This window comes from Camelus ferus, chromosome 12 (assembly GCF_009834535.1).
Source record: "Camelus ferus isolate YT-003-E chromosome 12, BCGSAC_Cfer_1.0, whole genome shotgun sequence".
NCBI lineage: Eukaryota > Metazoa > Chordata > Mammalia > Artiodactyla > Camelidae > Camelus > Camelus ferus.
In genome coordinates, this window is record NC_045707.1 from 20530283 (window position 1) to 20557199 (window position 26917).

At 38.1% G+C, this 26917-nt stretch overlaps 1 protein-coding gene and 1 pseudogene across 1 annotated transcript; one reads left to right on the top strand and one right to left on the bottom strand.

The window, feature by feature from the left end:
• Positions 1 to 7323: 7323 nt before the first annotated feature.
• Positions 7324 to 8802, bottom strand: LOC116667620 (olfactory receptor 2AP1-like). The gene has a single exon (XM_032493123.1). It carries the CDS (start codon positions 8269 to 8271, stop codon positions 7342 to 7344), a length of 930 nt encoding a protein of 309 aa, XP_032349014.1. The 5' UTR covers positions 8272 to 8802; the 3' UTR covers positions 7324 to 7341.
• Positions 8803 to 18714: 9912 nt separating this feature from the next.
• Positions 18715 to 26683, top strand: LOC116667618 (annotated as a pseudogene).
• Positions 26684 to 26917: the final 234 nt, after the last annotated feature.

Genomic DNA, 26917 nt, shown 5'->3' on the forward strand with positions numbered 1-26917 from the left:
TTTTTCAGAAATGATGGCATGTATTCCAAGAAAGAAGCTTTGAATTTTAGAATCAATTAGGCATTTTCATATTGTTCTGATCTTTTAAGTTTCCTGAAATAAAGAAATCCTTAGCCCCGCTCCCTCCGTACATCCCTGGCCCGTGTGCCTATCTGGAACACCAGAGAGCCATCTTTGCCATTGTCCCTAGGAACGTCCCAATCACAGGATGTGTGGAACCTGGTAATGCCATCCAGTACCTGAATGTCCAGGCTCTTGCACTTCCTGGTCATTAATTGTTGGTCTTTGGTGAACAGATGTATGTTATCATTCAAAATTTCACATTCATATTCTATATAAATTCTATGATAATTCTGTTTCAATAATTTTACAAGGATGTTCATTATAGCCTTGTTTATAAATGTAAAAATTTGGAAACAATTAAAGTTTCCATCAGTATGGAAGTGACTAAATAACTTGGCACATCCAAACTATAAAATGCAATACACCAATACAAATAAATGGGAAGTATTTATGTGAACTCACTTGGAAAGATATATTTGATATATTGCTAAGTGAGTAAAGCAAGCTGCTGAACAGTAGTGTATTATCCCATTTGGGTTAAAAAGTATATATCGTATATGCTCTAAAACTATATTTTTACGTGCGTATTCACATAGATCTGGAGAAATTTTCAGTATTGCTTTTATGGAGTTAGATGAGGAAGTGGAGGACATAAGGGGAGCTGTCTCCTTTTACTTTGTATTTGTCTGTGTTCCATGAATACTGTAAAACAAGCGTGAGTTACTTTTTAATTAAGAAAAATCACAGTAATATAATTTCATGCTCTATAATCACAAACAGGTAACACTGATTTAACTAGAAGCTGAGAATATACTTACACTTGACTTTCAGGGAAAGTTCTGTAGGGTTTTACCCGTGCACCTCTATGGAATGAATCACAGTTTAGAAGTCAGATGTGGAGGAAAGATGGCATAAAACTGAACTTGTCTGCCTTCCCACCGCTACTTACTGACCTAATTCATCACAAAAGTTCACAAACTTATGAAAATTTGGTAGAAAAACTCCTACTCCTCCTGCTGTATATCAGCTTAGCTGTCATTTGCCACTTCTTATCTCCACGTAAAATGTAAAATGCCCCCCAGCCAGCAGGTAATCCTTTGAGGTGTGATTTATTTAAGTTAAATGTGTTTATGGTAGTGATAATAGAAACCACCCTCCCTTCAAAGTCTAGTTTCCTCCGTTCTGACTCATCTGAGCCTGGATATGTGCTGCTTCTGATTTTACACCAGATGGAAGCATATTTTAAATATTCTATTCGGGGGAGACCTCAGCATAATCAGATGAGGAAGGAGAGAAAAGATCCCAGGAGACCCCCATTCAGAGCATGCTAATGAGCCCTATTTGCTGAGAACTCTGGAATTGAACTTTTAATAAGGGATTGGGGAAGAAGTCCAAAGAGATGCTGAGGAAGTTAGCAGGAGAGCATCAGTATAGTTCAAAAGCCTCGTGGAAGCTGGAGTAATGACAACGATGAAAAATAATCGTGGGAACTAGAACAACAGCATATTTTTTGAGCCATTTACCATGTGCTACGCATAACGCTACACAACACACCTTCATTACATTGTGCATAATGCTGGACGACATACCTTAATTATTTGTTTAATGTTCCTAGCACCATATGCCTCCTAAAGAACAAGGTGTAGGAGGCCATTTGCCTTCTGTTGCCGTGGTACTCTTACATTGGTCAGGTAACACGAGCCATGTAGAGGGTTTAGCATTTTCCCCATTAGCCCCTTTCCCTTCACTTTAGTCTTCTGTGCCCTGAAAAGGAAAAGTCTACCAAATTTCTGATAGATGTGTGTGGTGGGTGTGTGTGTTTGCTGCAGGAGACTTATGGTGAGCACTCAGTCATAAGGTATTACAAGTGTCCTCAGCTTCAGTCACACTGTGAGAGGTCCATCCTTATTCCTCTACCCCAAACCTCCTGGTTAACCAATCCTCCAACTTTTTTTTTCATTCTAAGTCTCTGATTATATAGACAAACCATTATCTTCTAATCATTGAATGGTATAGGTCTAACTCTCTAGACATCTCTCCTTCCAGACAGAGTGACAGCTGTTAATATCAAAGTTCTGCTGGTGGGATGATTTCCCTTCCCAACTACTTTTCATGGCCGTGCTTCAGTGGTGTTATAACACCACGGTAGTCCACCGCTGGCTCATGTTAGTGTATTGCACAGAGCCATCTGTAAAGAAGGCTTTATTTTCTCTTCCCTAGTCCATTAGTCATTGGGAACCCCCCTCCCTGACCCTCACCAAACATGAAGTTATAGGTGTGGTTTGAGGTAGGAGAGGCACCAGAGGAAGAGTTAATACATCAGGAGTGCGAGCCTTCTGCCTGTGCACGTTGCTTCTGCCTTGAAGGGTCTGCATGAGCTTCATCTCCTATGTCTCACTTCCACTTGAAGCTGGGGAATTTTTAGACACTTCTATTTTTATGACTTAGTGAAAGATATTCACTCAGTTCATGATGAGTAGTTCAAGGTGCATGTTTTTAGCTTGCCCCACGAATAGACATTCAGTCTGTGCCAGGCCCAGTAACGAGCAAAACACTTATTTCTCAAAACAGCAAGTTAATTGCTAAAGATGGTGTGGATTTATCTTAGGGGGTTTGTATTAAGACTTACCTACGGGAGCATGCCACAAATTCTACACTGCGTCCTGATCTCCCACCGACACTTTGAATACAGTGAAATCCACAGAGTCATAAGGACTCTGCTTGCATCAAAGTCTGGGCCATCTGGAGAGCTTTCCCTTATTGTGAGCAGTTTTATGGATTATTTAGTATGTGGGCCAGAACAGCAGTCACCAATGTGGTGTATATTATCTCATCAATGTAGTGTATTGTACTTTTTGATTCCTCTTAGGAGGTACAAAATGTAGTAATTTTTATTCTAATTTGAAGGTATACCCTGATATGCCCTTAGACATCTGGAATCCCAGAAACTTCACTGAGGAAGCAGGGAACGACAATGTCTTGGAATTTATCTTCTTCCCCTGGGCAAGCGTGTGTCTTACCATGGAATCCAGCTACTTGTTTCTTAGGTCCTCTTGTCCTCAGTGTCGTGAACAGACCCACAGCTTGAAGTAGAGCCAGCCAGCTGAGCCAGGCTGAGTTCACCATCACACTGGTTCAGTACATCGATCTCTGTAGCTATGCAAGTCACCAAACAATCAAACCAGGAGTAAGTGGTAGAGTTGGGGTAGCCAGTTGCTAAATTTATCAGTGAACCAACCAGATACCTGAGGGAGTAGTTGAACAAGGAGTGATATAATCTGATGACATGTGCTTTAACGGAATTACAGGTTTTGAAAATAGAGGACAATGGTCTGTAAGAGGCAATGGAGAGAATGGACAAGAATCTGAAAAGAAAAAAAACCATGTGTGTGTATGTATAACTGAATCGCTTTGCTGTATACCTGAAACTGACATTGTAAATCAACTGCACTTCAAACATTTTTTTTTAAAAAAGGAAAAATAAATTTTAAATTTCTGTTCTCTCTCCAATAAGATAATTAGTTTCAATATCATCCATGTGTATGATAATGAATGGGAAAATGACGAAAGAATGGAAGAGAATTAAGGATAAGAGAATACATATATGAGATGCTCCCTAACTTCTCCAGGTGGTAGTATCTGCTCTGTCCTCTCCCTTTTGATTGCGTTGGTGTATTTCTGCTCTGATATTTAGCATGAGGTCTCCTACTGGTTATAAGGGCCTTGAGGGTAGAACCATGACTTTTCATCCATTTATCTGCAGCGTTTTTTGCAGTCTTGGTGTAAGTAGACCATCAATAAATGTTACTCTACTGACTATCTCGTGAATGAAAAAAAAAAAGGCAGTGGAGAGCGAGGAGGGTACCTACCCCTTCTCCAGGATCAGAAATATGTGAAGGACAGGTGTGCTGAGAGTTTTCAGAGGATTTTGAAGATGACAGATCACTCAGGGGTAATGAAGGAGGATCTAGAGAGTTTTCTGGTAGTGATTAAGTTGACAGGGAGGAAATAACAGGATGTAATTCGTTCTGAAGTTCTTTTAGGAGAAGGAACATGAGCTGTAATTGTTACCTCTTCTGGGCCTGTTAGTCAGTGCCGAGGGCAGAGTGTTGAAAGAGCTGGGCCAGAGCTAGTTGAGGTAGTGCCTTGTGGACTATGGTGAAGAATTTGGAATTTAAGTAATGGGAAGCTCTCAGAGGGTTTTAAGAAAGATAGTGACATGATATGATTTATATTTTTAAAAGATGAAGCCATGAGACATTGTTTTCCTGTCTGTCTCACTACAGTTTTTGTTGTTTTTGTTTTTTAACATTTTTTATTGATTTATAATCATTTTACAATGTTGTGTCAAATTCCAGTGTACAGCACAATTTTTCAGTTATACATGAACATATATATATTCATTGTCACATTTTTTTCTCTGTGAGCTACCATAAGATCTTGTGTATATTTCCCTGTGCTATACAGTATAATCTTGTTTATCTATTCTACAATTTTGAAATCCCAGTCTATCTCTTCCCACCCCCCGCCCCCTTGGCAACCACAAGTTTGTATTCTATGTCTGTGAGTCTATTTCTGTTTTGTATTTATGCTTTGTTTTGTTTTTTTTTAAGATTCCACATATGAGCGATCTCATATGTTATTTTTGCAGTTTTTGTTTTTAATTGAAGTATAGTTGATTTACAATGTTGTGTTAGTTTCAGGTGTACAACAAAGTGATTCAGTTATACATAATATATATCTATGTTCTTTTCAGATTCCTTTACATTATAGGTTATTAGAAGTTATTGAATATAACTTCTAATATAACTTCTAGTTATTGAATATAGTATAACCTGTGCTACACAGTAGGTCTTTGTTGTTTATATATTGTATATATAGTAGTGTGTATATGTAATCTCAAAATTAATTTATTGCTCCTCCCCCCACTGCTCTCCTCTTAGGTAACTATAAGTTTGTTTTCAGTGTCTTTGAGTCTATTCCTGTTTTGTAAATAAGGTCATTTGTATCATTTTTTTAAGGTTCCACCTATAACTGATATCATATGATTTCTCTTTCTCTCTCTGACTTAGACTTCACTTAATATGATAGTCTCTAGGTCCACCCATGTTGCTGCAAATGGCATTATTTCATTCTTTTTTATGGCTGAGTAGTTTGTATATATATGCCACATCTTCTTTGTCCAGTCATCTGTTGATGGACACTTAGGTTGCTTCCATGTCTTGGCTGTTGTAAATAGTGCTGCTGTCAACATTGGGGTTCATGTGTCTTTTTGAATTAGAGTTTCCTCTGGATATATGGCCAGGAGTGGGATTGCTGGATCATATGGTAAGTTTATTTTTAGTTTTCAAAGGGACCTCCATACTGTTCTTTATAGTGGCCACCCCAGTTTACATCCCCACCAACATTTCACTACAATTTTCATGGCGGTAATTTGCTCTGCCAAATTTCTTTAGCCAGTTTTGTTTACAGGACTTGGCTGTCATTTGGGAAAAAAAGGTAACATATCCTAGCCTATAAGGTGTTTTCATCTTTCGCTCACAAGTTCTCATGTTCTCTTTTCCTTCTATATGTGTGGGAAGATCACACTGCTTGGATCTTTTGCATTTGTTAACTCGTTTTGGCCAGTGGGTTTTAGGCGGAGCTTTTAAGTGCAGGTTTGAGACATTTCCTGTTTTGTGTGTTTCCTTCTGTGACCCTTGAAGCATCTGATGTGGGGATGGCAGCATTATAAGGTGATGTAGAAGTTACCATGTGGAGCAGAGTTGGCTGCTGACCCACATTGAACATAGTATGAGAGGTTATAAACTTTGGTTATTTAAGTCACTGAGATTTTTGAGGCTGTTTACTTCTATAGTACACTAGTACACTGCTTCTCTTGATTGCATTTTAATAGGAAGAAGACTCAAAAGAAAATAATTTAATTCCTAATAGTAGATCGTAGATATAAGGGATAGATTAACGGGGAACACACTTTTATAAAAGGGTATGTGCGTCTCCTAGACTTCTGAAAACATGCTTAGACAGCTTTTGTGAAAATCTGATTCTCCTTTTAATTTATTTACCTATAAATATCCCTGAGAAAAGGAGAAAAAAACTCTTAAAATAATGTTAAACAAGGTGACATTAACAGAGGATTTGTCTGTGGATATCTCTACAAAGAAATAACTATGTGGTTCAAAATAGGCTTTAAAGTGTTCAGGAGAGAAAGAATTTGGCCCTTTAAAAAACTAGTAGATGATAAAAAAGCTTATGAAAGCTTACTTGAATCCTATGTAATAAAGACATCATTTACTCATTTTTTTTAATTAATTGAGCATTTACTGAGTGCCTGTTATAGGCATGGCACAGTGTTATATGCCCTCAAGTCTAGGAACCAAAGCCATTGACCCATACTCTTGAAATTCCATCTTACCATTTCTAGCTTTTCAACTCCTAACCACCAGTATCCCACTGTGGTCTGACTTCTTCCTACCCCACCCCCAAGTTCCACATTTTCTGAAAATGGCTGTGATCAATAACAGTAGCCTAATTGTCAGTTCTCATGCTTTCATTCTTCATATTAATTGTTCTCTGCAGCATTTCACATTGCCAAATAACCTGTGTTTCTTGAGACATTCTCTTATGAATCCCACAGTTCTGTGGACTTTCTTATCTTCTGCCTCTTGTGCTCTTCAAATTATGAGAGGATGCTAAGAGTTTAATATTTGAACTTCTGTACTTGCTTCTGTTCGTGGCCTCCTCTGTTTCCACATCAGTTGCCATCTACATGGTAAGGATTTCTAAATTCACAGATCTTGTCCCAAATCCAAATGGCTTGACATTTTGAACATTTAATTTATTTAAAATAGGATTTAACTTAATTCAAAACTAAAACTTTTATCTCCACAAGTCTTTTCCTTCTCTGTTTTATTTAATTGAAATGAATGACAACATTTCCTCAATCTTGTTGGACTGAAAATTTGTGCTCCCACCACCAATATTCTTTCTACCTGTTTCTTTCTCTATTTTTGCTTGCTTGACCTATTCCTACTTGTCAAGACTCAATTTAAATGGCACCTGCTCTGAAAACTTTTTGACTCACTAACTCAGATTGAGCTGCTTTTTCATTAATAAAACCTAATCATTTCTTTATATGAACATTTAGGTTGTATTTTTTTAATTTCCAAATCTCTCTCACTGTCCTGGAGTTTAACTCTTTATTGGATATCTAGTAACTGGCAGAGAGTTTGGTACGTAGTAAGGATTCACCCATTAAGGTTTTAATTCTGAAATTCTTTAAAGTTTCATAAGCTTCTTGACTGTATCCTTGAAAGCTTGTTTTACCTGTTGGTTCCTTAGGGAATAAATGAAGGGGTTTAACAAAGGTGCAGCTGAAGTAATGAGTAGATCGGCTCCCTTGTTGAATGAATCCACTTCTTTTGCTGTGGGCTTAATGTAAATGAAGAAGCAGCTTCCATAAGAGAGAGAGATGACAATCAGGTGGGAAGAACAAGTGAAAAAGGCCTTTGTCCTTTGCTGACCAGAGGGGAGCTTCAGAACAGTCCTGATGATGAACGTGTGGGAGAGAATCACTAGCACCAGAGTGACCACCAGGGTCACTGAGGCCACAAGGAAGACAACCTTATCTATGAGGCTCGTGTCTGAACAGGAGAGTTCCCGAAGGGGCTCATTGTCACAGAAATAATGATTCAGCCTGTTGGAGGCACAGAAGTCCTGCTGACTCATCAGAGTGGTTGGTGGTATAATAACCACTAACCCAGCCAGCCAGGAGCAGAGAGCCAGCTGGGTGCAGGCTCTGCTGCTCATGGTGGTCGTGTAGTGCAGGGGCTTGCAGACGGCCACATAGCGGTCATAGGACATGGCGGCCAGAAGGTAAAACTCTGTTGACCCAAGGAATATGGCAAAGAAATACTGAGTGAAGCAGCCAGCAAAGCTGATGCTCTTGTTTCCTGTTGTGATGCTGATCAGGACCCTAAGAATGAAGATGTTTGTGAAGGTAATTTCTAAGAAGGAGAAGTTCCGGAGAAAGAAATACATGGGGGTCTGAAGGTGGGAGTCCAGCAAGGTGAGGATGAGGATCGTCAGATTTCCCATCATGCTGAGCAAATAGGCAAGGAACAGAAAGGTGAAAACCACCATCTGGAGTTCAGGGACATCTGTTAGACCCAGCAGGATGAACTCAGTCAATACGGTTTTATTTTGCATTGCTTAAAAAATTTTGAGTCTCAAGGTAAAATGGTAATAATAAAAGGTGAGAAAGGAAGAGGTATTCTGAAAGGGACATGAAATCTGAAGAGAACAAAAGGAGAGGGACCATGAACTTTTCCTCTGATGACATGACCCAGCCCAGCAGCCCATTTGAATGGTGTTGGGTTCTTGCCAGTCCTGTTTGCCCTATATAGAAAGTTCTTATTATGATTTCTCCAAATGTACTCTCCCCAGTGCCAATATGAAATAATCGCTTCGTAGATGATGTTTAAATAGTTTTTGAAAAGAGTTAATAAAGGAATGCCTGCAACAGCTGTCTCCTTCCAGAAGTTACTAATTTTCTTTCCCCTTTATTCACTTTCCTTACTTCTCACTGGTTCCACTTATTGCCCTGCTTCCTTTGCCTGCCTAACTCTTCTTAGATGAGCTCGTTTTCTTACGCTTCTCTGCCATTTTTGTTTTTATTTTTCATACAATCATATCAGCCTCTCATTTTCCTTCCTGTTCAACTCCCTCAATTCCCTCGATGCCAAGAGTACCAGCTCCTCACTTCTTCTTCAACAGACCCTCCTTCTCTGTCTGTTAGAATTCAAAGATTGTGTATTAGATTGAAAAGTCTTCTGTCCTTTGAACCATTCCATATACCTGTCTACAGTTCAGCAAATATTAGATTAGAATAAAAATCTCCATTTACACAAATGCATTCAGAATCTTTAGATCTAGAACTTTGCTTTCCTTTAAGGACAGGCAGATGCTATTACATTTCAAGGAAATTTTAGGAGCTTCAGAATATTTCAAGCAGGAGTTCTAAACTAGGGATCTGTTAATTCTAGATTGGATTTACCATGTCTATGAACCCACTAAAACATGTGTAAAACATTTTGGGTATATGGGTATAGAAATTTTACAGGAAAAGTATATAAAAACTATGATCCAGGGTTTTCTAAGGAGTCTTCACGTTTAAGCACTTCAAGAACATTTCAAGTCTCTACTGATTTGTGAGTTCATGTTGTTTAAGAATCACATTATATGAGAGCATCCTTGATGGCTTATTCAAGATTTTCTTTATGTATTGTTTTTACAAACATTTATAGGGCAGCTGCTTTCAAGCATTTTGACCATAATGTATTCTGCATTTTAAATCATTTTCTGGCAAACTTGTATATGTCTAACTTAAATAAAGGTTTTACAGAACACTCCTTATTACTGCATGTGGTACAACATAGTATTTTAAATTTTATTTTACTAAAATTTTTTTTTCAAATGCTGAATGCAACCCATTAAATTGATTCCATAAGCCACTAGTGGGGTGCAGTCCACAGTTGGAATCAGGGACCGGGAAAAGTTACACAGTGCTCTGGATGCCCTTGCACTCCTGGTTACCAACCTGAAATCTTCAGGGAAAGGTTGAATATTCACATCTGCATTGGTTTCAGGCTTCACGGCCACAGAGAGGTAAAATCAATGAAGCTGTAAAGAGGGAATATACCTCCTCATTTGACTATCCAAATGGCTATAGTGAGATTTTAGTCCTAAATATTCTTAGAGGTATATAAAAATTATAAGGCTATATTATTATAAAATAAAATAAAATGTATTGCATTTTCAATGTTATCTGCCACCAAGTCCTATCCAGCATTTCACAGAAGTTACAAAAACTTCCAGGGCTTCTCTTGGTAAGAAGTAGTCTTTTCCACTTCCTTACCAGTTTAGTGGGGATTTGCCCATTTCTGTTTTTCCACTCATTAAGACTGGGACTGCATCAGAGTTTTTGGATAGCCTGTCTTTTAAAAGTGGAGCCAGTATAAAGGTTAAAAGAAGGACTTTGAGGAGCAGAGTAGCCCTGGATTTTTCTGTTCTAGGAAGAATGATGTTAATGACCTCAGAAGGCAGAATATGAACTCCCTCTCCCACCTCAGCTGTCCTTTAACCAGAGTGACAAAGGTTATATTCACTCTATTGAGAGATTGCACTGGGGGAATCAATTGAGTGAGGAAGCACAAGTTGCCCTGGGGATTCTTGTTTGGAACAGGCTAATGAATGTCCTTTGTCAACAACTCTGGGAACAAATTTTAAATATATGGCTAAGCGATGAGATCCAGAGAGACTAGCTTGGAGTCGGGTGGGCGGTAGTCAGAGAGCAGGGAAGACTGTGGAGTGATGACATTTGCCTTTCCCTGTGGGTGGGCAGGGCTGGACTTGGCTGTAGAACAACAGCTTAGGTGGAACCGTTTGCAGGTCACAAATGTCCTGAAGAGTCCCATTTGATAAACATTGTTAGCCTGGTTGTAATTAGCCCATTTATAGACTACTGGCTGAAGACAGTAGGCAGTGATTTTCATTTTTCGAAGTGTGTGCATAAATGAAATATAGAACGTATAAAAGGGGAGTGCTCAGTTTGAGATGGGGTGGGATCCCACTTGACTTGTGAGTCTCTTCTGAGAAAACACTTGCAAATTTCCAGCTTAAGGTAGTGAAGAACTTAAGATATGTATATATTACCTGGGAGGGCTAACCCTTTGCTACCCAAAGACATCTTCATAGCAGTTAATTTATCAGATTCATCACCTGTTTATCAACAGAATTCAAGCATCAGAAGAACCAGTGCTAGTGAACAAAATTCCAGAATTAGGAACAAAGTACCCACCGTACAAATATCTTATAAATGGCTTCCTTATACATGGTTGCATATAATTCTCATAGCAGTGGTGGGGCCCAGAAAATGAATGTGGTCTCACCAAATTTAACACAATAATCACCTCCACCTTGAGTGACACAAGAAGCTCCATCTCTCTGGTTCTCACTTTCCTCTTCTGTAAAATAGAGACCATGATGCCCTTCAAATAGGCTTATAATTCCTAAGTACCAGCTACACAGTACATGCCTCACAAACGTTTCCCACTTTCTTTTCTCCAATGAGGGAATTACTATACAACTGTATTTAGCAATTTTCAGTTGTTTCTTTCAAATGTGTTTACAGACAAGAAAGCTGAAGTTACCAGTGGAAACTGAGTCTGACAGATTGCGAATGCTCTATTTGGGTTAGAGTGAATCTCTTCTTTAGAAAGGGGAGGGAGAGGAAATAAGTTGAGTGGCAGGTCATTGATGAGCCAGTCTAGGCTGCAAATTGGGCAGGCTTGGAATTTGGGAACAAAGATCAACATAAAATAAAACGAGAGCAAGAGGTGGAAATCTGCTTAGGAAGTGATTCATGGAGGAAATTATTTGATAATGAATTATTTGGAAAGGCTACACTTTTTTTTTTATGGCTACACTTCTTTTTTCTAAAAAATTTAATGCAATTTTAAATCTTAGTCCTTAAATTAAAAGAATTTATTTCCTCCCTGATCTTTATTATTTCTTTCCTTCTGCTGGCTCTAGGTTTTGTTTGTTCTTTTTCTAATTCTTTTAGGTGGTAGGTTAGATTGTTTAATTGAGATTGTTCTCGTTTTTTGAGGAAGGCCTGTACCACTATGAACTTCCCTCTTAGGACTTCTTTTACTGTATCCCACAGATTTTATGTAATTGTGTTTTCATTGTCATTTGTCTCAAGGTATTTTTTAATTTCTTCTTTGATTTCATCATTGACCCATTGGTTTTTTAGTAGCATGTTGTTTAGTCTCCATACAGTTGTTTTTCTCTCATTTTTCCCCCCAGTGGCTGATTTCTAGTTTTATGGCATTGTGGTCAGAAAAGATGCTTGAAATAATTTGTCCTCTTAAATTTGTAGAGGCTTCTTAATACAATTTTTTATAGATTACTTTCCATTTACAGTTATTACAAACTATTGGCTGTCTTCCCTGTGTTGCACAGTGCGTCCTTGAGCCTGTCTTACACCCAGTAGTTTGTACCTCCTGCTCCCCCACCCATACTCTGTCCCTCCCCCGCTTTCCTCGCTGGGAGCCACTAGTTTGTTCTTTGTGTCTGTGAGTCTGCTTCGTTTTTTGGTTATATTCTCTAGTTTGTTGTATGTTTTAGATTCCATGTAAAAGTGATACCATAGAGTATTTGTCTTTGTCTGACTTACTTCACTTAGCACAGTGTCCTCCAAGTCTATTTATGTTGCTACAAATGGCAGATTTTGTTCTTTTTTTGTGGCTGAGTAGTATGGAAAAGCTACGCTTCTTTCTAAAGTTTAGGAAGTACCTCGACTGCATGATAAGGAAATGACTGAGGTAACTGTGACTGATGGAAGACGGTTATTTTGGAAATGATGACTTTTTTCCAGGAAGCATTCTAATGTCAAAGTTTTTGCTTGCTGATTTTATAATTAGTATATTTATGATGAAGAAAGTAGAACTTAAATTTTGTGCATGAGATGCTATAATAAGAATTAGTAAACCTTTTGGTCATTTCTGATCTGATGTTGGAATATTTTAGTTCATAATGTTACTGTTTAAAGTATTTAAATCACTTGAGCTGATCATGATTAGTGCCTTGTATCTAAAGGGCAGATATTAATAGATAATAGGATAACACTTTCATTGATGAGTAAATATTTACTGAGTACTTACCCTGTGCAGGTACTGCTGTGGGCGCTGTGTATATGACTGTCAACAAAACCACTGAAGTCCTTGCCTAGACATGGCCTAGGGACAATAAACGAATGCACAGGTAAATGTAAAATAAGTGAGATGATGATAAATGTGACTATAAATAAAGCAAGGTGGGTTCCTGGTGGAGCGGTCCTTTTATCATTATATAAATGTCTCTTGCTTCCCGTTTGTAATTTTCTTTGCTTCTGTCTACTTTATCTAACACTAATGTAGCCTTATCTGCTTTTTTTCTTGATTTTTCATGGCATAGCTTTCTTTATCCTTTTACTTTCAACCTCGGTATGTTGTTGATTTTGAAGCAAATTTCTGATAATATCATATAGTTGGGTTGTTTTAAAAAATAAATTCACTCTGCCAATTTCTTCCTTGTAATTGATGTATTTAAACTATTTACATTTAAGATAATTATGTGTATAGATTTATCTTTTTTATCATTTGTTTCTGTTTATTTTCTTTGTTTCTCTTTTTTTTTTTTTGCACATGTGTAGGTTGTTTGAACACTTTTTAGGATTCTATTTTGACTAATTCATTAATTTAGTATTTTTTTAAAAGTAGTATTTATTTATTTAGTTTTTTCCCTCCAATCGCCAGGAGGTACTGGGGATTGAACCCAAGACCTTGTGCATGCCAAGCACATGCTCTAAGCTTTACCTCCCACCCTAATTCAGTAGTTTTGATTGTATCACTTTGTTTGATTTTCTTAGTGGTTGCTCTGGGTATTACAACATACATATATTATCACAGTCTACTGGCATAGATGTTTTAGCATTTCAGGTGAAATGTGGAAATCTTACTTCTATTTAGATCACTTTACCCACCCCACTTTTAAATATCATTGTCTTCAGTATCAGATGGTGTTAATTTTTGTTTGTCATCATACATGATTTGTAAAACTCACGAGGATGAGGATAGTCTATTTCACTTACCCATATTTCTTCTCCTTCCATTTTTCTTTCTTCTTTCCTGTTGCACCAGGATTTCTTATCTTGTAATTTTCTTCTTGTTTGAAGAACTCCTTTTACCTATTCTTTATGGTATGTCTGTCATGGATAATTTTTCTTGCCTCCCTCCTTAAATTATGAGGAAGAGAATTGCTTGCTGACATTGTTTTTAGAATTTTGGAGAAAAATAACTTTTTGGCTTATTTCAGCCACGATACTTTTAGGTCTTGTTTTTTCAGCAGTCTGTCCTTTTATAAGACTAATATAAAAGTTCATACTATAAGTGAAGTCCTGTCATAACACAAAAGAAAATGTGTGACATTAACTCAGTGGATGGATAAGAGGTGGTAAAGAAAAATATATTGCAGCCTTGGAGCTGGAGATTCTTAATTTGCCACAATACAACATTTTATAAAACTGTTCCCTGTAGGGACTAGTCTGCTGAGTCTCTGGCTCTGAGGGGCATTGCTGGCGTGGCTGAAAAGAGCCAGTATTTGTTTGACGTTCTCTGCTAGGTTCAGCTAATGGTTTCAAGAAACATTTGAACTTGGGCAATAAGTGGTTGGTTTGCAACTAGATTAGATAGTAAGAGATTGCAGACATTGGGGACATCATAGGTTTTTGCAAAACCAACTGGTTCTGGACCTCAAACAGTCAGAGAGAAGGTTGCTAACTTCCCACATGAGCCTTCTGTTTTGGATGGTCCCTAAAAGTAGATGCATTAATGTAGAGAGGCGTGAGGAGAAGTAAGTGAAGAAATAAAGCAGGTGTAAGAATTCAGTCTGGTAAGGGTTTTTGGTTTGGTCACTGGTGCAAGGCACTGCCTGGAAGCAAACAGCTCAAAAGCTTCCTATGCTACTTTTATTGTGAAATGTGGAAAAAAATAAATGTCCAAGGGCGGTGCATAGAACACTGCCAGGACCCCACAAGTGCCTTTTGTGCCTCTCCCAACCGCTAAAATCCTTCTCGCTCCCAAAGATAACCACTCTGCTGACTTTAATAGTAATAATTAAAAAGTTATAATTTTCTTTGTAGTTTAACGAAATAGGCAAGCATTCCAAAATCTGTCATTCAGTTTTGTTCCTTAATTTTTTTTTATACAGGCAGTAATACCGTATGTATTCTTTTTGTGTCTGGATTCTTCTGCTCAGGACTGTGTTTGTGAGATTTGTCCTTTATTTGTGTATAGCTCAGGATTGCCTACTCTTGTTGCTACCCACTTTGCCATGGTATGAACATACCAGAATGTGTTCATTCCTTCCCTTGTTGACAGGCATTTGGGCTGTTTCCATGTTTTGGCCACTATAAATAAGGCTGCTGTGAACGTAATACACAACTCATTACATATGTTTATCAAATTCTTTGTGTAACTTAAGATGGAGATAATTAATTTCTATCATTTCTTCTTTTGTGGTATGATATTTTTCCCTTAATTTAAAGAATTGTGGTAAAATACACATTTAAAAAAGGAAGAAAATTCTGACATACGGTGCAACGTGGATGAACCTTGAGGACATTATGCTAAGGGTAATAAGCCAGTCACAAAAAGACAAGTGCTGTATTTTTTCACTTACATGAGGTATTTAAAGTTGGCAAAATAATAAAAACAAAGCATTAATGGTAGTTGCCAGGGGCTGGGGGATCGGGAAATTGGGGATTATTGTCTAATGGATACAGAGTTTGAGTTTTACAGGATGAAAAGAGTTACAGAGATGGGTGGGCGTCATAGCTGGACAACGTTGGGAGTGTATTTATTACTTCTGAACTACACATTTAAAAAGGCTAAGATGGTAAAATATTATGTGTATTTTACCATAATAAAACAAATTGGAAAGAAAGCATACAGAATGATAACATTTATGCAAAGTTTAAAACACCCACATACAAACAGTATAACATATAGTTTGCATTTGCACAGGAATGCAGTCAAGGCAGAAAGGAGCACAAGAAAATCAGAAGTGCTCAGTTCTAGGTGAGGATGCTTCTGGAGCTTGGGAGACCATGGCCGTGATCTTTATACCAGGGACTCGCGCTGTATTGGAAATGTTTAATAAGCTGAGCTTCCAGTACATCATGTGTTTCTTTGTATTATTCTCGGTATGTTTCAGTTATTTTCTAACAGCAATTCAGAATCTCACACAACTCCAGGCTGTACATTTCCCTAGGATCCTACTATGGGCTGGGCTGCATTCTCCTCAAATTCATACGTTGAAACCCTAACCCCCATTACTTCAGAAAGTGACTATATTTGAAGATAGGCTCTTTAAAGAGGTAATAGGTTAAAATGAGGTCATTAGCGTGATCCCTAATCCAATTTAACTGTGTCTTTCTAAAAACAGGAGATTAGGCAGATGGTGCACAGAGGGAGCATCATGTGAAGACACAGGGAGAAGACGGTCATCTACAGCCAGAGGAGAGAGGATTCAGAAGAAACCAACCCTGCCGGCACCTTGATCTTGGACTTCTAGCTTCCAAACTGTGAGAAGACATAGTTCTCTTGTTTAAGCAAAAAATGAAAAAGTGTCTTCTTCATCTTTTGGGTGCGTTTCTACATATATCTGTTACTCTCCTTATATACTATAGTGATCAGGTCTTCATTGCACACGCTCATTTCTTTTTCTGCTTGTTCTATTAATTAAGAGAAAGATATTGAAAAGCTTACTGCTCTCTTGCTGCACCTGCACTTTGTAAATATATATGTCATAGGAAGTATGTGGTCTTTGTCCCTGTTCCTGGCACAGCGCTCCTAAAACTCTTGAAATCTTCTGATTGATAGGGGTGTCTTTTGTTACCTTGTGTTTATGCTCATAAGGAAACTTAGGGTGGGGACCCTAGGTAGCCTCCGAATGGGGCTGATCTTTAGAAAGACCAAAGGACTAGAGGACTGAAGCTGTCAGCCCTGTCCACTGCCTCTGGGGCGGGGTGAGTGAGAGAGGGAGATTACCACACAAACTCTTGAACAGGGAGGTGAGGGGAGCTTCCAGATTGGGGAGCACATCGAGATGCTGGGAGGGCTGAGCATGGAGACTCCATGCTGCCCCATCCTCCATACTGCGCTCTATGAAACTCTTCCATTTGGCTGTTCCAGAGAAGTGTCCTTTATAATAAACTAGTAATAGTGCAGCACTCACATGTTAACGGTAGGCAATATTTGGAAGGAGAAACACCAAAATAATAATGTTTATTCTGGATGTTACAGTTTCTATGGTTTTCTTTTTTCAGTTTTTGTATCTATTTTTGAATTTTCTATATTAAATATTGTTATGGGTGTAATTTTAGATAAGAAGGCTATCTTGTTGCATTGCATAAACCATGTGTGAACAAATAATTAGAAACAGGTTTCTGATGGGACATTGGAATCTTAGTGTTTTTGATGCTTGGACTGAGCTTGTTACTACTGCTGCATCTTTTTCTCTCTCAGGAAATTATCTTTATTTCTTGGCTTAGGATTTTTTTTTGTAAAGTAAATTATGTTTTTAATTCAATGGAGAGTTTTGAATCAGGTCCTCCGAGGAATTTTTTATTCACACCTATTTTGTGCACACCTGTTGGAAATGAAGGAAATAAATAGGGTCATAAATGTAAAAACCTGTTTGAGCAGAGAAAATCAGAACATCCACTTTCGCAGAGCCAGCGTGTCTTCCTAACTCCTCCTTGCCCTTTGGACTTTATCTTCCGTTCAGTTACCCAGAGTGCACAGAAGTATATCTTAATTTTAGAGTAGGATGGTATTATATGTTTAGAAACCATGTGTATATATATGGTGACTGTAGCTTCCCAGGGGCGAGGGGCTGGGAATGCACTTAGACGATCCTACTAGTAACTTTTTGTTTAACTGTGAAGCTCACTGAGGTCATTTGAGGTGTAGCTTCCTGGCGAAACGATGAAGAATGTCAGAGGTAAGTACTGGAGTGTTTTCAAGCCAGGCCTGTTTCAGCAAATAATTTATAGAGAAGGCGTTTGTGATTATGTTTCACTCTAGTAAAACAAACGATTACTAGTTTCAATATTTATTTGTTTTTGATATTTTATTGAGAAATCCAGTCGTTTCTGAGGTTATTTATCGAGCTCATGAACCTTCACCAGTTGGAAACGTGGGCAGGACGCATTTTATGCATCGTTAAGCTGGTGCAACACCATGTGCTGTGGTCTGACTGACACACAGGAAGCCCTTTCCTGATCTCTCTCTGCCGGTCTTTTTTTAATTTTTTATTTTTATTGAAGTATAGTTGATTTACAATGTGTATTAGTTTCTGATATACAGCATGGTGATACAGCTATATATATACACATATTTCTTCTTCATTATAGGTTATTACAAGCTATTGACTATAGTTCCCTATGCTGTACAGTCGGACCTTGATGTGTATCTGTTCTGTACATGGTAGTTTGTATTTGCCGATCCCAAACTCCCAATTTATTATCTACCTCACTTTCTCTTTCCTTGTCTGTCTCTGTCTCTCGTTTATCTATTTTGTCGCTATCTTTGTGTTTATATTATATACCTCAATTACCATTGGTAAACGCTCCATTTTTAACATCCCCCCATCTTTCAGTACCTGTATCACCTCTTTGCAAACTATTTGTCTCATAAATGCAGGTTAATGTCCCTTTTCTTTTGCAATGTCTGCAACCTGGCAATGCACAGTAGTAAGTCTGTACTTGGTGGGAGTTGATACTTATCACCTCCCAAAGACAAAAAAGAGCCTCATTTTTTCAGTTTCAGGGAGCATACGCTTGAAAGTTATTTGAGGGTTATATTAAAAAAGAGTGAAAGCCGTTTAGAAAACGAACTCATTTGTCTTAGGAGATCCTTTTTTCAAAATTCCACAATGTGAAAGAATTTGAAAACCTAGAACAGTATAGTGCAACAGAAATATAATGTGAGCCTCATTTATAATTTATAGTTTTCTGGTCATATCATTTAAAAGGTAAAAAGAAGCAGATGATCTTGATTTGTAATAATGTATTTTATTTAACTCCATATATATGCAAAATATTAAAAGTTCCACTTGTATTCAGTATAAAATTATAAATGGTATATTTTATATATTTGTATTCTAAGTCTTGACATCTGATGTGTATTTCACGGTTATAATACACCTCAGTTTGAACCAGCCACATCTCAAGTGTTAGATATATGGCTGATAGCTACTGCATTGAGCAGTGGAGGCCTGGAACATTGAATGAAGAGAGAACATTGAATGAAGACAAATAGCTGAATAGACCAATATAACTATTATTATGGGGCTAATGCCCAGATCTTGAATTACCACACACTTAGGCAGTGGTCTCAATATCACATTGAAACATAAACTGAGTAGACAGAAATTATATTGATAAAGAGGTCAGTTACCAGTTTGGAAGATATATTTTATTTTTGAATATGTAGATTAACACGTTTCCTAAAGTAAAAACTATATAAAGAGTATAGTGATTGAAGTGTCACTCCCTACGAGTATTTTTATGGTTTTTTTAAGTATAGGGTCATACCAGAGAATGTTTGTATGCTGAGGAAATAAATCTAGAAAAGTGGAAGAAATTGATGATACTGAGAGAGAGAGAGAGAGAGAGAGAGAGGTGCTCCTAGTGGAGCTAAATACCTTCTTGAGATAATGAGAAAGATTGGCTTCAGAAAAAAAAAGTGTAATATTAATCATGTGCTAAGTACTATTGTAAACATTCTGCGTGGTTTATCTCATTTAAACATCATAGTAACCCTATGATGCAGTATGCATTCCCGTTGACTCCACTTTATAGATTAGGAAGTCCGAGTACAGAGAGATTAAATAATTTGCCGAAGGTCACTCAGCTAGTAGATGAGAGAGAGATGACTTGATCCCAGACAAACTGCTCCAAGGTCCATACGTTAGCCCCTGTGAAACATGCATCACACTTCTGCTGTCAGGGAGGAGGGAAAGCAAAGTATATCTTGATATCCTTCAGCTATTTATCCTTTTTTACCTATGTTTTCTTCAAATTGCATTAAAATAGTCATGCATTAAAGCTCTCTGCTGAGGACAGAGATGGAAAATAAGGAAATAAGAGGAACTTAGAGAAAGTCCGGAGAAAGGGGCCATTGAATGACTATTTTCTGGGAGAAATCTAACTTGACCTTTAAATAATGCTTCGTTCACTGGAGGGAAGATCTGGAGAGATTCTGCACCTAGGGCATAATGCCATCCTCCATATATTTGCATTTTATCAGGCACCATAACTTAAAGCAAAGGAATTTTAGGGTTTAGCTTTTGAGTACAAATGCTTTGGAATAAAGAGACTCAATGACCCGTCAAAGTATAGCTCAAAAGTGGCCAACTTCTGATCCAATAGGAGACGTCTCAACCGAAGTATGGACTTAAAAAAAAGAGAATTGGAAATAGTGCTGTGAATTGGGAGATCCTAGAATATTTAAAACAATTTTAGTAGCAGTAATTTTCAAAAGAAATTTCCCCAAAGCTTCACCTCCCTGTGGCACATTTCAGTGGATTTGAGGGAATCATCTCACTAAAATCGGATTGTTAAGTTCCAGAAGGACATGCATGTGACTGGGTTTGCTTGGTATTATAGATGCGGTCTGCCTCTGTCATGTTTTGACATTGCTCTTCAGATCTAATTTCTGTGCCTTTTATGTGAAGCAGTCTTGAACCAATGGCCATAGTATGAAGTCAGTGATGAGAAACCGTTCGGCTGTAACAACGTTCATCACCCTGGGTTTGACTGAATGACCCACAACTAGAGATTTTGGCCTTTAGCTTTCTGTTGATCACATATGTTAAGTGCAGTTGGGAACCTGACCATAATTTCCCCCATCTTGGTGGATTCTCATTTAAAAACAGTTATGTATTTTTCCCTTCAAAATTTTTCTTTCTGAGAGATCTCATTTACAGCTGCCTGTGTCCCCACGTACCTCTACATCATATCAAGTGGGGACGAAACCATCACCATCAATGCCTGCTTCAGCCAAATATTTTTTGTTGTCCTCTTTGGAGCTACAGAATTTTTCCTCTTGGCCGTGATGTCCTATGACCGCTACGTGGCCATCTGCAAACCCCTGCACCACGTGACCATCATGAACAGCAGAGTCCGCAGGAATCTCATCGTCTGTTGTTGCGTATCTGGCTTATTGATTATTCTCCCGCCCCTTGGCCTGAGTCTCCGCCTGGAATTCTGTGACTCTGTTATTGACCATTTTTTCTGTGATGCTTCTCCAATACTGAAGAATTCATGTTCAGATACATGGTTCATAGAGCAGCTGGTTATATTCTGTGCTGTGTTGACCTTCATAATGACCCTTGTGTGTGTAGTTCATCAGGATGGTCCTAAGATTACCCTCTGCTCAGCAAAGGAAAAAAAGCCTTTTCCACGTGTTCTTCCCACATGATTGTGGTTTCCATGACCTATGGCAGCTGCATTTCGGTGTATATCAAACCTTCAGCTAAGGATGAAGTGGCCCTTAATAAGGGAGTTTCCCTGCTCACTGCATCTGTTGCTCCTTTGTTGAACCCCTTCATTTATACCCTGAGAAATAAGCAAGCAAAGCAGTCTTTCCATGACATCTTGAAAAGACTTGCACTTCTTTCAAAGAAATATTAATTGAAATATATTTCAATTTTCATATTGGGAATTCAAATGAAAACAGTAAGTTACCAGCATCTGGGTGGAAACTGAGGCATGGCTGTTGTGGATGTGGTCTTCTAATGCAGAGGAGCAACCCGGGAGTTGAGAAGAAAGTCTAAGAAAGAACCGTGAGGGACCTAGCATCACGCAGATAGGTAGTTCTCTACTTTTCTGAAACTTTTTTCTAATCTGTATTTCAATCTTTTTTTTTTTTTTAGTTTTCTCAAATACACATTATTCATTAATCTTGCGTATTGAATCTGTTCTTTCCATGTCATGCTTCCCCTCTTTGTAACACAGCCTCTTTCAAAGTACTTTCCCTTTTCAAGAGAATAAAAACATTGTTTCTTAGGAAATATAAGCTGCCTTAATCTTCAAATCTAACCCGTTAATACTGTCTCAGAATAAATATGTGGATTTTCACAAAATTATAATAATATTCCTTGCCCCTCCTAATAGGAATTTATTAAAACATATGCCTAAAAAACATAACCAAGTGGTCTTTAATGATAGTCGATAGACTTCCTCTTCTGACTACAGGCATACCTCATTTTAATGTGCTTCACATCTGTGCTGAGTACTATTGTAAATGTGTTATGTGGTTTATCTTGCTTAGACCTTGTAGTAACCCTATGATGCAGTATTCCTGCTGACTCTGTAGATTATGGAGTATAGAGAGGTGACATAATTTACCCAAGGTCACTCAGCTAATAGATGAGAGAGAGGTGACTTGATGCTTTGCAGATACTGCATTTTTTACAAATTGAAAGTTTGTAGCAACCCTTTGTTCTCAGATGATGGCGCTTCTTAGCAATAAAGTATTTTTAAATTAAGATAGTACATTGGTGTTTTAGATATAGTACTATTGCAAACTTAAATTACAGTAAAGTGTAAATGTAACTTTAATATGCACTGGGAAACCAAAACATTTCTGTGACTCACCTTGTTGTGATATTCGCTTTATTGTGTCTGGAACTGAACCCATAATAGCTCTGAGATATGTCTGTAATTGTCTCAAACACAACCAGCAAATATGGGTAAAAAACAAAAGTTACTGACTTACAATCAGACTGTGTTTGAAACAATGAGGGTCAGAGGGGCTGAGATCCTAGAAAAGGCAGAGCTGTGGGAGGAGGGGCTGACGTAGACGGCTGTTTTGCCTCTTGGCCCTGGTGGCCCTTGAGGTCCTTTGCAGCTTCATGACTGTGGGGCGTAGTTTCTTCCCTCCCCCTTTTCATCTTGACTGGCTCTGTGACTTGATTTTGACATTAGTTGTAGAAGTGAAGTTGTGTCATTTCAGAGATTAGCTCACTGGAGACTTGTAGCTTCTCCCTTCTGTTTTGGAACATGTGCTCTGTGGGGATCCAGGAGTCATGAAAAAGTTCAGGAGGGAGAGCATAGCTCAGTGGTAGAGCGCATGCCCCGCACGCACAAGGTCCTGGGTTCAGTCCCCAGTACCTCCATTAAAAAAAAGAAAGCAACAACTATTACCCCCTACCTCCCAACAACAACAAAAGTTCAAATACTGTGAGATTGCCGTGCAACGAGGACGCCCAAGCCAGCCTTGCTGAATAGAGAGAGACTTGGTTAGCCCCCGCCTCATCCAGCCGTCTCAGCTGTAGTGAACTGTGACCTAAAGTCATCTTGGACATCAGCTCAGTTGAGCCTTTCCATGATTCCAGATGTTGTCACTGCTAATTACAGCTAAATGAAAGGCCCATGTGAGAGCCACTCAGCTGTCCCGTCTCCTCTCAGAACTATAGTGATAAAAATTTATCTTTTCCACCAAAATTTGGGGTGACAACGTTACACAGCAACAGATACTAACAAATAAGATAGAGTGTTTTGCCTGGGTGGTGGGCCGCAGGGACCTGGCAGGACACGGTTGGTCTTGTGAGGCCGGGGAAGCTGTGCTGGTCATTTGAGAGACCTGAATGTAAAGTCTTAGGCTTTAGAATTTTGAGATTTTTTTCCTTTCTGTAGGTACAATATGTTCAAAAAATCTTGAAAGAAAACAACAGTGTCAGTGTCTCCATCAGGGCACACGATTTCTTTCTCTCTCTTTCATTTGGCTGGGCTTATAATTTACTTTTGATCATCAGAGTAGAGTAGAAATAAAGTTGCAAGATTTAGGATGTCAGTCAAGAACAGCTCCCACCACTGGGGTCCTTGAAATTAACTGATGTTTGTCAGCATTTTGGACCGTCTGCAGTTTTGTGCACCTGTTTTCACAAAGCCTTCCAGCAGTGGGCTGATAGTCAAAGTATTTATGGGCATTTTATATATCCAAGTGGTTGTAGCTGCTACTCTGAATGTATTTTGGAACTAGATGTTTTAAGCATGTGAAATACTTCTGTTCATGTGGAATGTTCCCAATAAGCAACTGCTACCATTAGGACAGTGGCAATGGGATGAGTGCATCGCATGGGCACCTCTGACCTCCCCTGACCCAGACATGTGGTCAGTGTAAATCCATGAAGGATAGTAGGGGCGAAAGAAACTACTACATTGATTATAGAGATGGTAGAAGCAGCTGTGCTTAAGAAAATCATCCAAATAATTTTACAGAGCACCCTGCAATCAGGTCAGTTAGTCTTTTTCTAGGGGCGGGGGTGGTGTTTAATCTATCATTTACTCGTTGTGATGAGTAAAGTCCAGGTATTTCCTTAGTGATACGTGGTAGGAAATCCTGGGCTCTAGACAAACAAAGCACCAAATTAACACTTTCTGTCCATTCCATTTCATCAATTAGTTACATTCAAGCAAATGACTGCTTTAGCATACAAATAGGTATGAATGAAATTTTGCATTTTGATTAAAATGTCTTATTTTTAAACAACTTTCTGAAACTAATAGTAGCCTCTAACTCCTGTAGACCCAAAGTGCTATTTTCAGTTCAAACCCTTAATTACCAGAATACATGAAAGTAAAATTTATATTTTTGGTAAAATAGACTTGTGTGTCTGTTATATACAATATATTCCTGGATTTATTTATTATTGTTTTTAACCCAGTTTGAGTTCTGTGTCTTTCATTATGGGATTCACTGATAGGTTCTTTCCATGATGACTGTTATATAATTGGACTGATTTCTGCCATCTTATTCTATATATGCCATTTATTCCACTAGTTACTACTATTAAAAATCTTTTCCTGTCTCTCATTGGGTGGGTACTTTTTGTTTTGTTGAGTTATAAATTATATTTTATTTTTGGGATTGATACCTTAAGATTCATTTTTGTTTATTTTCATCTACTGATTTCTTAAACTTAAGGCATTTGTATTTCTTTCTTGGATCACAACAAAATATATTACCGTTTTTGTATGTTACTTTGGTCTTTCTTCACAACCCCACCATTTACATGTTTTCTAGAATTTTAGTTCTGCTTTGGATATAGATTTTCTTTTATTCATCTTTGAGTCTTCGTTTTTTAAAAGTTAAAAATACACATTATGTAATTAATATGTTATATTGTAATTTTTACGTTTCATATTTGCATCATCCTTCTGTTTATTTATCCTTTTATTTGAGTATTTCTTTTAGAAGTGTTTTGAATTTGTTCTTTGTGCAGTAAGCCTTCTAAGCCGTTCTTTTATTTTACTATCACATTTAAATGTCTGGTTTCTTGAGAAGTAAATTTTCTCTATCTAGCTTGTCTCAGCATACTCAGACATACCCACCTTTCTCTAGTATAGGAAATGTATTATTATTTCATTTTTTCTCTTCTCTTCACCTGCAATGCTTATTCTCTGGATTTTGGCATCTACAATGGTCTTTTGGTGCCTATTTATCTATCTACCTACCTAATTTAATATCTTTATTGTTTTATGTTATCTATCTAATATCTTTATTGTTTTCTGTTGCTTTTTGGGAGAGTTTATCAGGTCTGATCTTTTTTGGGGGCGGAAGGTAACTAGGTTTATTTTATTTATTTGTTTGTTTTACTTTAACGGAGGACCTTGTGCATGCTAAGCACGCACTCTACCAGTTGAGCTATACCCTCCCTCCTTATCAGGTCTGGTCTTCTAGCTTAGTTTTAATGAATGTTTTAGTTCCTTCTCTCTTGGTATTAGCCTCATCTTTGTTTCATTTATTAGGTTTTTCAGCCATATTTTTTACCTAGTTATTTTTATAATGTCTTGTCCTTCATGTTACCAGTATCATTCTTATCTTTTTGAGGAGATTATACTTAGTAAAAAAAATTTTGTATATGTATATATTTTTTTAATTGAAGTATAGTCAGTTTGCAGTGTGTCAATTTCTGGTGTATAACATAATGCTTCAGTCATACATGAACAGACATATATTCACTTTCATCTTCTTTTTCACCATGTTACTAAAAGATACTGAATATAGTTCCCTGTACTATATACAGTATAAACTTGTTAAATTCTTGATGTTTCTGTTCCTATATTTCTTCCCTTCCTCTGTTGTCTTGTGTGTAATCTTGCTCCCCACCCAGCCCCCACTTCACAGTGGCTGTATTCCTCAGATGGGTGGTTACTGTGGCTTCTGAACTCATAACCCCTGCAGAGCTTCAGCGATACTGTCTAGTGATGTGTAAGGGCTGAAGCTTAAGCCCTGGTTTGTGTCCTTCTGGGTGAATTTAAAGAAATGACAAAGATGATCCTTAGGCTGGAAAACCCAAGACATTATAGAACTGTTCTTACCTTGCTTGACTTCTTAAAAAATTCTCTCCTTTCCTTTTGAATTTTATTTAAACTCTTTGCAAGAAGTGGCTTTGGGTTTAGATTTATAATTCATAAGCCCACAAGCTCTGGGGGCTCAGGGAGAGAGAAGAGAGGAGTGAACACTTGGTGCAGTAGATCCAGTCTCACTTGCTTTTATTCTCCCCTCACCCCAGCCCTGCTGATACTATCCTGGGAATATGAGGCTGTAAAGCTGTTTCTTTTGATTCTTATCAACAGCGGTGATAGGAGGATGAAACCCATCAACTTAATTAGACCCTGAATGCTCTAAAGGTTCAGCTGCAGAATTAGTAAGCTCATTCCTTTGCTTTTCTGTGACTTGGGTTACATTCCAAGTCAATATTAACATAAAGATAGCCAGGTGGACAGTTTCAGAAGAGCATGGCTTGTCTTTTTCTTTTGTCTTCTGGACAAGCTCTTGTAGAAGGTGACACATTCCCTCCTGATTTCATTTCAAAATGCTTTTATTACGAAGACTGGGTGGAGCCCTGGCTCATATTCTTGAACTTTGACTTACACAAGTAGTCTTCTTTATCTCGGCATACTTGGCGCCTGGATGCACGGGGAGTTGGCGGTAGCCCAGTCCTAACAGTCCGCTGCCGGATGTTCTTATTGGCTTTATCTGAAGTGCGGGTTAGACCTTCACTGACCTGGCTAATCAAGGATGCAGCTGGACAGAAGAGGAATGGAAACAAGCTGGCCTTGTGGCAAGTAGAATGGCCAACATCTTTACAGTCTCGGGTTAAACCAAACAATTTAATACCTATTCTTACCAGTTAAGCCTGAGTTTCTTGAAAAGGACATTGGTTATTATTACCA